The 12,042-nt window shown below is 37.7% G+C and overlaps 2 protein-coding genes across 2 annotated transcripts; both read left to right on the top strand.

Moving 5' to 3' along the window:
• LOC113705308 (receptor protein kinase TMK1-like) lies at positions 1-3,650 on the top strand. Its single transcript, XM_027227116.2, has 2 exons — positions 1-2,787; positions 2,967-3,650. Exons 1-2 carry the CDS (start codon positions 390-392, stop codon positions 3,467-3,469), a joined length of 2,901 nt encoding a protein of 966 aa, XP_027082917.1. The 5' UTR covers positions 1-389; the 3' UTR covers positions 3,470-3,650.
• Positions 3,651-5,943: 2,293 nt separating this feature from the next.
• Positions 5,944-7,677, top strand: LOC113705318 (pentatricopeptide repeat-containing protein At1g05750, chloroplastic-like). Its single transcript, XM_027227126.2, has one exon. The coding sequence runs from the start codon at positions 5,986-5,988 to the stop codon at positions 7,567-7,569; it is 1,584 nt and encodes a 527-aa protein (XP_027082927.1). The 5' UTR covers positions 5,944-5,985; the 3' UTR covers positions 7,570-7,677.
• Positions 7,678-12,042: the final 4,365 nt, after the last annotated feature.

A 12,042-nucleotide genomic window follows, 5' to 3' on the forward strand; every position in this document is an offset into this window, starting at 1 on the left:
GCCAGAAAGAAAAGGACATAGGCACTTAGAAATAGAACAAAAACAGAGAGAGATGGAGGGAGGGAAGAGAAAAGGCAAAAGAGAACTCAGATTTCTACTCTTCTTTAGGCATTGATCTAATTCTCAAGGGATTGTAAACCCTAAAGCTTGAGGAAATCTTCCCAAAAACCCCTCTCTCTTTCCTCCATCCCACATTTTCTGATCTGGGCTTCCACCATCTTACCCCTGAAGAAATACCAAAACCCAAGAACTCTTTTTTGTTTGCTACCCAAAATTGCACCTTTTTAGCATTTTCTTCATTTTTCACCTGGGGTTTTCTTGTTTTAAGCAAGGAAAGGAAAAAAATGGGATGGTATGACAAACTTGTTATGATGCAAGGATAGTTAGATATGGTCCATATGGAAATGGGTGCTGATCAAAAGAAAGTTCACATTTTTTTAGCCATTATACTTCCAACCCTTTTCTTCAATGTGGTTTTAGGCACAACAAACCAGGATGATTTCAAGATTTTGGATGATTTCAGGAATGGTTTGGACAATGCAGATCTTCTGAAATGGCCTGCAAAAGGGAATGACCCTTGTGGCCCTCCTGCATGGCCTCATGTGTTCTGTTCTGGGGGTAGAGTTACACAAATTCAAGTCCAGAACATGGGTTTAAGTGGAACTTTACCTCAGAACTTGAACCAGTTAGCTAAGTTGCAAAATGTTGGCCTCCAGAAGAATAATTTCAAGGGAAAGTTGCCAAGTTTTAGTGGATTATCTGACTTGCAATTTGCATACTTGGATAACAATAAATTTGATACAATCCCTTCGGATTTCTTTCATGGGCTTGGTAGTGTTCGTGTTTTAGCACTGGATCAAAATCCGTTCAATGCTAGCACTGGGTGGAGTATTCCTCCTGAGCTGCAGGAGTCTGCTCAGTTGACAAATTTTTCATGCTCAAATTGCAATATTGCTGGACCATTGCCCGATTTTTGGGGTAAATTAGCATCTTTGAGTGCTTTGAAACTGTCATATAACAACTTATCCGGTCAGATACCTCCTAGTTTTGGTGGTTCAAATTTGCAGATTCTTTGGTTGAATGATCAGGATGGTGGTGGAATGACTGGCTCCATTACTGTGATTGCAAGCATGGTCGGTCTATCTCAGGTATGGCTTCATGGAAATCAATTTACAGGGTCAATTCCAGATAATATTGGGGATTTAACTTCATTGAGAGACCTGAACCTGAATGGAAATCATCTTGTTGGTTTAATTCCTCAGAGCTTGGCTAGTATGAGTCTACAGTCTTTAGATTTGAACAATAATATGCTTATGGGTCCTATTCCTAAATTTGAAGCTGCAAATTTTACCTATAGTTCAAATTCCTTTTGTCAATCAAATCCTGGTGAGTTATGCGCTCCTGAAGTGAATGCCCTTTTGGAATTTCTTCATGGCTTGAACTATCCAGCTAATCTTGCTTCTGGCTGGACGGGGAATGATCCATGTAAGGAACCCTGGTGGGGAATCACTTGTAATCCACAGGGTCATGTTTCTGTTATAAATCTACAGAATCTTAAGCTTAATGGTACACTTAGTCCTTCGCTTGCCAACTTAAGTTCATTACTTGAGATTCACTTGGCTGGAAATAATTTACATGGTCTTGTTCCTTCAAATTTAACTCAATTGAAGAATTTGAGATTGTTGGATATAACTGACAATAACTTTGGTTCACCATTGCCAAAATTCGGTGATGGTGTGAAAGTGATGATTAATGGTAATCCTGGATTGGTTCCTGGTAAAAAACCTAGACCATCTCCTCCACCAACAGACAGCCCTCCTTCCCCATCTGGTGATAATCAACAGCCATCATCAGATAATCCACCTTCCCCTTCTCGAGGCTCAACCGCTAGATCTCCTAGTGCTGGGAATGAGCAAAATAAACCACAAGGTCCTCAAAGATCCAATCTAGATTTAGTTGTGGGAGTCACAGCAGGTTCTATTATTTCTGTTCTTTTATCAATTGCTTTGGGTATCTACTGCATCAAAAAGAGGAAAGGCACCAAAGTTGTTACTGGTGGCATCGTTGTCCACCCTAAGGATCCATCTCAATCAGATGACATCATCAAGGTCACAGTCTCTGATCATACTGGTCACTCTCTGACTGAAAGCAGTCCTAAAAGTAAGCATAGTGCTGGAGTAGAAAATGCTCATATTATTGAGGATGGAAACCTTAGATTCTCAGTTCAGATCCTTCGTAGTGGGACTAAAAATTTTGCTGAAGAGAATGAGCTGGGTCGCGGAGGTTTTGGAGCAGTTTACAAAGGGGTACTAGAAGATGGAACTCATATAGCAGTGAAGAGAATGGAAGCTGGGACAATTACCAGCAAGGCTTTGGAGGAATTCCAGGCAGAAATTGAAGTTCTCTCCAAGGTCCGGCATCGTCATCTGGTTTCCCTTCTCGGTTACTCTATTGAAGGAAATGAGAGGCTACTTGTTTATGAATATATGAATCAAGGGGCTCTAAGTAGACATCTCTTTCGGAGGAAGAACCTGAACCTAGAACCTTTATCATGGACAAGAAGGTTATCTATTGCTTTAGACGTTGCAAGAGGTGTGGAATATCTACATAGTTTGGCTCACAGAAGCTTCATTCATCGAGATCTCAAATCAGCAAATATTCTCTTGGATGGTTGTTTTAGGGCAAAAGTTGCTGATTTTGGATTGGTGAAGCTGGCTCCTGACAGAGAGATGTCTGTTGCAACGAAGCTTGCAGGAACATTTGGATACCTTGCACCCGAGTATGCTGGTAAGGAAGTACAAATGTCTTTTACTAGCATTCCATTTCCTTTTCTCTTTATTCATTTTAAAGTCAACGATGTTAATTTGAGATGCTGCTGGTAGTCATATGTAAACGATCAGAGAACTTAAATATGTTAATTTCTTTCTGTGGACGTGTATGATAATCATATTCTTTTGTTGTTGCAGTCACAGGGAAAATCACAACTAAAGTTGATGTCTTCAGCTTTGGGGTGGTGTTGATGGAACTATTGACAGGCTTAGTAGCACTTGATGAGCAACGCTCAGAGGAAAATCGATACTTGGCCGAGTGGTTTTGGCAAATAAAGTCAGACAAAGAAAAGTTTATTGCTTCTTTGGATCCAGCTCTTGATATGAAAGGAGATATTGACAATAGCGTCTTCACTGTAGCAGAGCTGGCTGGACATTGCACTGCAAGAGATCCAAATCATCGCCCTGAAATGGGGCATGCAGTTAATGTGCTATCTCCACTTGTTGAGACATGGACGCCCGTTGAAGACACAGACGAACATGGGGGCATTGATTACAGTTTACCTCTTCCTCAGATGTTGAAGGGGTGGCAAGAAGAAGAAACGAAAGATTTTACTGGTTCTAGTCAAGATAGCAAGGGAAGTATTCCGGCTAAACCAGCTGGATTTGCAGATTCATTTACTAGCACCGATGCGCGCTAGTCAAGGATAGCTACTAGCTGCAAATCTTTATTTGGTTTCTCCTCCAAATAAGGTGCTTGCACCTTCTATGTTAATATTGGTAAGCAACCTGTTTTTCATGTAGATACGCAGAGAAATCCATACGCTATGTTCAAATTTTCTTTTAATTTGAACAATACATTATCTTGAAAGTTTTCATTCAGGTGGTGTCAAGTTTCAACTTGCAATTGTTGTTTCTACACTTTTGTTGTGTTAGATGGTCTTTAACTCAGAACTGCATAATTGAGCAGCTTTATAGGTGATCACAGCTAGCTCCCGGGCATTTGCAGTATATACTACTCTTCCTAAAATTAGACTCATCAGTCCTGCTCAAATTTCGAGCTACCGTTATAGAAAATTTCTTGAACAGGTTTTCATGCACCCCTCTTGAAAATGTCCAACATCAAGCTTGATATACAGCAGCAGAATGTGGTTGTCAACTGTCGTCTCTGACAAGACTAAAACTACCTTAAAAGTGTTCTGCCGATGTGGTCTAACTTCTTCAACTCCTTAATGTTAGTTTTTGGAGGCTTTAGTAGAATTCTGTCCTAGTACTGCGTGGATGTTCTGCTACCACACAAAAAAAATGTCGGCAGAGTTCACTTTCAAAGTTAATATAACTATGCAGAAGTGGCATTTCACAAATATGTGATGATCCCAAAAGATAGGAATCAGGATAAGAAGAAGAGAAAGTTTTGGACATTTCACCTACCACCCAAATACGCCAAACAAACTAGGGTCCAGTGTGTAGAATTGATTCCACAGCATCTTTCCATATGAGTACAAGGTGTTTTAATTAGTGAGGACTGTGGGATCTATGTGTCTCATTGTCTTGTACTTCCATTGCCATCTTCTGAACATTATTCAACTGCTACAGAGACCAGTCACATTGCTTATTCTTGAAAGCTTCAATCATGGGGCTTAGACCTAGCATTCATTCAATGGTTGAGATTTCAAGGCAACAACGTGGAAGAATTTAGTTTGGATTGATGCCCTTTTGCTGTTATATATGCTTGTAAGCTTTGTTGGAGTCAAGCAGCTCCACCATCAAGAAGTGAAAGTACCATGATTGAATTCTGCCAGTTGCTTCTTGTATTTAACACTCAGGGCCACGACCACCGTGGGTGAGAGAACTGGATGATTTGTAAATATTTACTCAAGACTTTATATATATTCAGATAAAATTCAAACTTTATAGTAGTATTTCGATAAGGTACAAAAATCCAAATTGATACTTTTAAATACTTTTTGAGACCTATTATCATTACTAAGTAGCAGTAAAAAACTGGTACTCATTTTTTCACGATATTGTCCATGGATTGGCTTGCCAATGCTCGCATCATTTTTCGTCTTCAAATTTGACACAATGTAATTTTCACCTACCTTTGCCCAGATGTGACTGAAACTCGTACAACTCCTTTCAACTCTTTCGAAGCCATTCTTGTTAAAGGCCAGATAACCTTCTTGTTCTTCAGTTGATGGTGAAAAGACCCAACAATTTTGCTAGGCCACAACCCTTGTGTTCCTAACAATAATGTCTTATCTCAAGTCCTAATGCTTTTAACTCTTTGTCAAATTGTGGTTCTAATCTCTAGAGATGGTCATTCTATTATCCTTGTGGTCCCTCTCATCCACTAGAAAATAATAATGTGCCATGGTTGCACACTTGCACCTTGAATGTTGTTGTAGCAAACAAATAGTTAAGAAAAAAAATTGAAATATTATCCAAATGTTTGTACAGAAAATTTTGTCCTTATCTACCAACCTTATCTATGTTTTAGACCTTGGTTGAAAATTCAATTCAACATTTAAATTTAAGCGGTTCAGATCTTAACATGTTCGGATGAAGTCTGACAACAGAAAATAGAACATCTGAATTAATTAAATAGTACTGAATTAAATAGATCATACTTTAGATTTCAGACTTCATTTTTTAAACTTCAATTTTACCAACCAGACCCAAATGTCTAAATATGCTATTGATCAGAATCTACCTCATTTTAAAATCTATCTACAACGTTATTTACTTATTTATTTAGAGGACTTGGTATGTACTTTAGCCGATCATTTAGTAGATTGATAAAGAAGTGACGTTATGCCCCTATTACCTTAATTGGTCTAATTCTTCCTGTAACAGTAGCCACCATGACTAAAAGCTTCAATTTTAATCAATAGATAGGTCAATAAATGCTTTATCAAAAATTTCATGATAGGCATTATAATTTGGTTTTCAATAGTTAACTATACCACAATTACTCTTTTTTTTTGTTTTGTTTTAAAGAATTAATCAACATATCTTTTAAGATGAATCATCGGTTAAAAATTTAGTTTAACTTAAGACAAAGCTCAAGGGGATAAATTGGTTTTATTCATACAAAATAAATGGTGAACCAAAAAAAGAAAAGAAATGAAATGGTGAACCAAAAAAATTGTAATTATTGCCCATTTATTTGTGCCCATGGAACCACCAACTGGGATTTTCAACGGTCATTTAAACTATGAGCCTTCCCGCCTTCACGGCCACCACAAACACCGCCAACCAACTCCCTCCACCACCTCTTCCCCATAATCCCACCACCAACCCACCACCGCCCAACACCATCACTGTCAATGGCAGTCCTCAAAAGCATCAACCGACCTGCAAGACCACCCAGAACAAACCAAATACTCTTATTGATGAGCTAATAGTTTCATGGACTTCTTCGATTGCCTACCATTGCCAGAAAGGTCGGTTATCCGTAGCGGCCTCAGAGTTCAACCGCATGAGGCTCTCCGGTGTTGAACCCAATCACATTACTTTTGTGAGCATCATCTCTGGATGTGCCCATTTTCCAGCTCGGGCTTTGTGTTTTGGAGCTGCTATTCATGGGTATACACGAAAACTCGGGTTGGATACAGGGGATGTGAAGGTTGGATCGGCTCTTATTGATATGTACTCCAAGTTTGGACAAATGGGTCTGGCTAGATTGTGTTTTGATCACATGGGGTTCAAGAACAAGGTGTCTTGGAACACTATGATTGATGGGTACATGAGGAATGGCGATTTTGAAGCAGCAGTGAATCTGTTCGATGAAATGCCTGAGAGAGATGCAATTACTTGGACTGCTTTGATTGGTGGATTTTCGAAACAAGGACTTTTCCAGGAAGCTTTGGTATGGTTTCAGGAGATGCAGTTATCAGGGCAAGAACCTGATTATGTAACCTTGATCTCCTTATTATCTGCAATTGCTAATTTGGGAATGCTTGGTTTAGGCCTATGGTTGCATCGATATGTGATGGGATGTGACCTGAGGGATAACATTCGGGTGAATAATTCATTGATTGACATGTATTGTAGGTGTGGATCTGTTGATTTGGCTCGTCAAGTGTTCAAAAGCATGCCTAAACGGAGTTTGGTATCGTGGAACTCCATCATTGTTGGCTTGGCAATGAATGGGCATGCAGAGGAGGCAATCGAGTATTTCTGGTTGATGCAAAAGGATGGGTTTGAACCAGATGCTGTGAGCTTTACTGGAGCTCTCACTGCATGTAGCCACGCAGGTTTAGTAAAAGAGGGCCTCAATTTGTTTTCTACAATGAGCACAGTACATAGAATCTCTCCAAGAATTGAGCATTATGGCTGCATGGTAGATCTATACAGTCGAGCAGGGATGTTAGAAAATGCATTGGAGGTGATAGAAGACATGCCCATGAAGCCAAATGAAGTTGTATTGGGATCATTATTAGCAGCATGTAGGAACAAGGGGGATGTCAAATTGGCTGAAAGGCTTATGAGTTATATTTATCAAATGGATCCTGAAGGAGATTCTAATCATGTATTGCTTTCCAACATATATGCAGCACTTGGAAGTTGGCATGGGGCAAGCCATGTTAGGAAGAAAATGAAGGCACTTGGGGTACGGAAAAAACCAGGAATCAGTTCAATTGAGCTTGATGGTGTCATCCATGAATTTGTAGCTGGTGATAAATCCCATGTTGAGACAGAGTACGTTTATGCCATGCTAGAATTGTTGTCGCTAGAGCTAAGACTATCAGGTTACATGCCAGAGAGTAATTTATCAGAATTGTACGAGTATGACTGAATCATTGGTAACGTCGGATGTTCATGTTGTTGAAGAGAACACAGAATCTGTTTCCCTCCTTGAAATTTATTTCGTTGCACAAATGAAATTTTGATAGAATGTCCACCATTTTGATTTTGTCTTGCTTACTTTAGCTTGTTTGAGCATACTAGGAAAGTTAACATAGAACGTAAACAGATTTCAGTGGAATCCTACACCACCAACGGAGGTCCTGCAAGTAGATAGTAGTGAGGTAGGAATGAACTAGAGTTAAGAGGATGGAAAATATAAATTACCCCATTATGGTAAATGAGATATTTTTGATGACTTCTCCAAATATGACACTGTCTTCCTTGCTTCGGCAGTCCTTCAGCAATGCAACCTCACTCACATGATCAGTTTTTGAATCAAAATCAATGATCTTATTAGGTGGAAGATATTTACAAAAATCATCACCATTATTAGCTCTCAAGTGCAGAAAACCATTGAATAACACTCCTGTTGTTCTTTCAGGACGCTGATAAGGAAAATTTAGCTCTTACCAACCTTTGTTTTTCAATCCTGCCTCCAAAACAAGATCATCTTTACAATTTGGAGTCTGTCTATCTATCTGTAATCCATATCACTGCTTCTAATCGTCTGTGCATGAGCTGTAACAATTCCCAGAATTTGTACAACATATATAGTGAGGATTTCTTGCACCATAGTCAGGTCCATATCGTCTAATTCTAGTATGTGGCTGAAGTATGTTGTCCATGGATTCCACAAGTAGAAAGCACTTACAAGAATTATAAGCAACAAACCGTTGCATGAACCTGCAATCTAGATTTCATCATATTACTGAAATGCTGCTCCCTCCCACGATACTTTTGGATCAAGTCTTCGCATTTCGTAGTACATAAAGTAGAAACGAGGAATTCCTTCACATGGCTCATCATATGATTCTTTCGAGTACTAATGACATAAAAACTGCTTTTGCATGTCCAAGATCGCGGATAAGGTAGAATTCAGATTGGAAATTATGGAATTTCACAGCTTGGTTATGCACTTGAATCTTATTACTACAAATTATATCATTTGGAATTGAGGCAGTTGTACTAATTCATCGAACTGTCGTAGTTCTATGATCAAAAACTAAGGAAGAAGATCAAAAGAATGGCAAAGGCAACAGAGGCTCAAAAACAAATAAAACCCTTTTGGAAAGCTGGGAAGCATAAATGGTATATAGTCTTTACTTTTTCTTTATATAAAAATTCTTTTGAACTGTAACAGAATAAGAAAGTACGTGGAATATCAACTTTTATATCTTTATTCAAAAGAAAAACAAATTTAGTTTAGTATTACAAAAAAAAATATCCCTAGAAATTTTTAATCCATGTGCTCTAATGCTAGTGTTTGAAAATTCACCGATTTAATCCTTGAATGTTTATTCTTTATTTTCTAATTGGCCCTCATTCCAATTCGAGCAAAGTTTTTCTCTCCTCTAGTAAATCATATCGTGCCACATGAGTCCCAAGGTATGTATCAAGAACCACTGGAAATGTCCATGACTGAATTAATTGGTGAATTTGAAGTTCATCGACTAAATAAATTCTTGTCAAAGTTTCATCATTTTTGATGACTTAATCCTTTCATATTTAGCAATTGTCTGCACATATTAGCGAGTGTGAGATTAATTCAACTAGAGATGGGAATAATTAGATGCTGATTCACCCTCCATATCTAAGCATTTTTATTCCCATATTAATAGCCGGGGATTAAATACAAAATTACGTGTATTTAATTAGTAATTATGTTCTGGATGACATATCCTATAGAGTATATAATTTTTCCAAAAAACTTGCTCTTTTTTTTTTTTCTTTCTAAAGATTTTTCTAATGGAGGCTCCATATACACGTGTTAGTACACATAATTTATGCCAAGATCACCATGTCAATATATGCACTCAAATTGATTATCTGTCCATTGCAATTAAACCCTTTCCTGATATAGCTTTAATTTTCTTAAAAACTAACACCTTTGAAACATTTTGTACACCCATTAAACAAACCTTTTTTTTAAAAAAAAAAAATTTATGGGAATAAAACTTGCCTCAATGCTAGAAGAAAAAAAAAACGAAGGCTTCTACAATAAAGATTAGAGTGTATGTATCCTATATCGACTGCTCCAGCTCATTATGCTTCCCCTCGAGATATGGTGACATCTCCCAGCCAGCCACCCCTAACAGCATTTGCCATGATCATATGGAAACTTTTTCTGATAAAATCAGATATGTATTGCCTTTACAACTTGCAGTTTCTGTTATGCTTAGATTCCACTTTGGTACGGTGGACTATGAAGCTCACAAATTATATACTGTCACTTTTTTCCAGGAGATTTTGCCTTTTTTCTCCAATGTACTAAATTCAGAATCAAATTGGTAGAAGTACGAAAATCTCATCTGGGATTCTCTTCAGTAGATACTAAAAATTATTCTCTTCACATCAAAGCAGTATTTTACTATATTGCCATTCTTGTGTATAAACTATGAAATGGGTAGTTGTTGCTGCATGAAATGAACACAAGAAATCTGTACATAGGGGTGTAAAGTCAATGTATATGAGCACAGATTGAAAAGATCTTATGGGTACATAGCTATACAAATGTAGCTGTGAACTGGGATTTTGTCAATAGAAGTAAATTCAACTGATACGCAATGATTAGATTTGATTATTCTTTGTGTGTATATATGGATATGGATGGCTGTTTTTATCATATCCAAATCAAGCGGGACTGATCGATTGATGTGGTCTTTGCCGCTTGCAGAGGCCCTTTTAGTCACCGGTTTTAATGCATGGCATGCAGATTCAGGAAGACTCTTAACAGGATTGGGTGGCCCTGCGGTGATCTATGCAGACCTTGATAAAATTTTGAAGATTGAAAAAGCGAACAATGAGCTCATCAAGAACTTGGAGACAACAGAGTAATGAAGGATGCTTGGGATGCCTTTTGGAATTGATCAACGACTTGAGAGACAGCAGACTAATTATGGATGCTTGAGATCCTTTTGAAATTGGACTAGCATTCTGAATTTTTAGTTGCCTTAATTTGAAGCGTTAAATACGAAAACCAAACAAAGTTTACTTCGAACTAGTTTTTGAGTTTTGGGATCCCTTTGTGGACTAGGAGAGAATTGGTGTAAACTCGAACGTCCGGTGATCATATTGGATCCGATTAATTTAAAGTCGAGCAATATTGTCAGATTCTTTTCGAAAGATATTTTCAACGTTATTTTTTTCATTCACAAAACTTACTGTAGAGACGTTACTTAAGTAGTATCGAGTTCTTTACCACTTGGCTCAATAATCAATGGTGACTGACGGAGATTGACTGCAAGCCATTAGAGTAAATATCAAGTTTGCTTCAAAAGAATGTGCACAATTACTACTATTAATTTAACCTTAATTTTCTTTATATATAACTGGTTGTTTTCTCATTGCTAATCTCTAATTGTCTCTACCATTGGGCAGTTGGTTATCATCGCCCTATATAACTGGTTGTTTTTTATTTCTATACCAACAACAAATTTTATCCGTATACTAAATAAATTGCATCGACATAATTAAGACATTACATATAAGCACGAGCATCTTGCATTGAAAGGCATTTTCTTCCCTAGTAGACCTCTAAGCACCGCTCTTTCCGGCAAGGGAGACAAAAGTGTTCTTCCATGCGAGAGGCTGCCTTCCCTTGCCAGAGAAACGACGGAAAGAAAAAAAAAGAAAAAAAAAGAAGCCTTTGCCATCTAATTACAGCTGACACAAGACTTACAAAGAAAATTGTACTACCAAAGCTAAAACCAGGTAACTTATGATAGCATTACCTCTGACCAGACTAGACTATTAATTTCAGAAAAGACTGCCTAGATCATCCTGTTGGATGATATATATATCTTGAATAAAAGTTGCTTGCTAGTTCAATTAGACTGATTTGGGTTCGGGTTCGAATTCTGTCTCCAACGATAGAAAGGGTGTGAGAAAGGATGTGAGAAAGAATAAAATAATTTTTTTTTTTTTAAAAAAGAGCTTTTCATTAATTGTGGAATCAAGTATTGGATTAAGAAAATTTGTCGCAATCTCCGAGAGTTGTAACATTGCAACTTTCATACAGAGTAACAATTTACTATCAAAGGGGAGTTGTTTAATGCCCTTAATATTGAACAATAATACAAACAAAACAAAAACAATTGTAACTAATGGCCCTGTTGGGCTGGTGCGCCAGCAGAGATTTTGTAAGACAATTGTAAGTGACTTCTTTGGCAAAATAAGATGGGCATTCAAGTAGGGCATTCGATTTTTACAAGTTTTTAGGGTTTAATGAATCTCAAGAGAGAAAACAAAACCACATTTTTGAACTTTCTTCCCTCTTTTTAGAATGTATGGTCCAAAGTTAAGTCGTCCAAACTTTTTGTTGATATAGCTGAATGTCCTTAAAATGTAGTCGATGTCTAATGAC

The sequence above is a fragment of the Coffea arabica genome, chromosome 1e (assembly GCF_036785885.1).
Source record: "Coffea arabica cultivar ET-39 chromosome 1e, Coffea Arabica ET-39 HiFi, whole genome shotgun sequence".
Classification (NCBI taxonomy): Eukaryota; Viridiplantae; Streptophyta; class Magnoliopsida; order Gentianales; family Rubiaceae; genus Coffea; species Coffea arabica.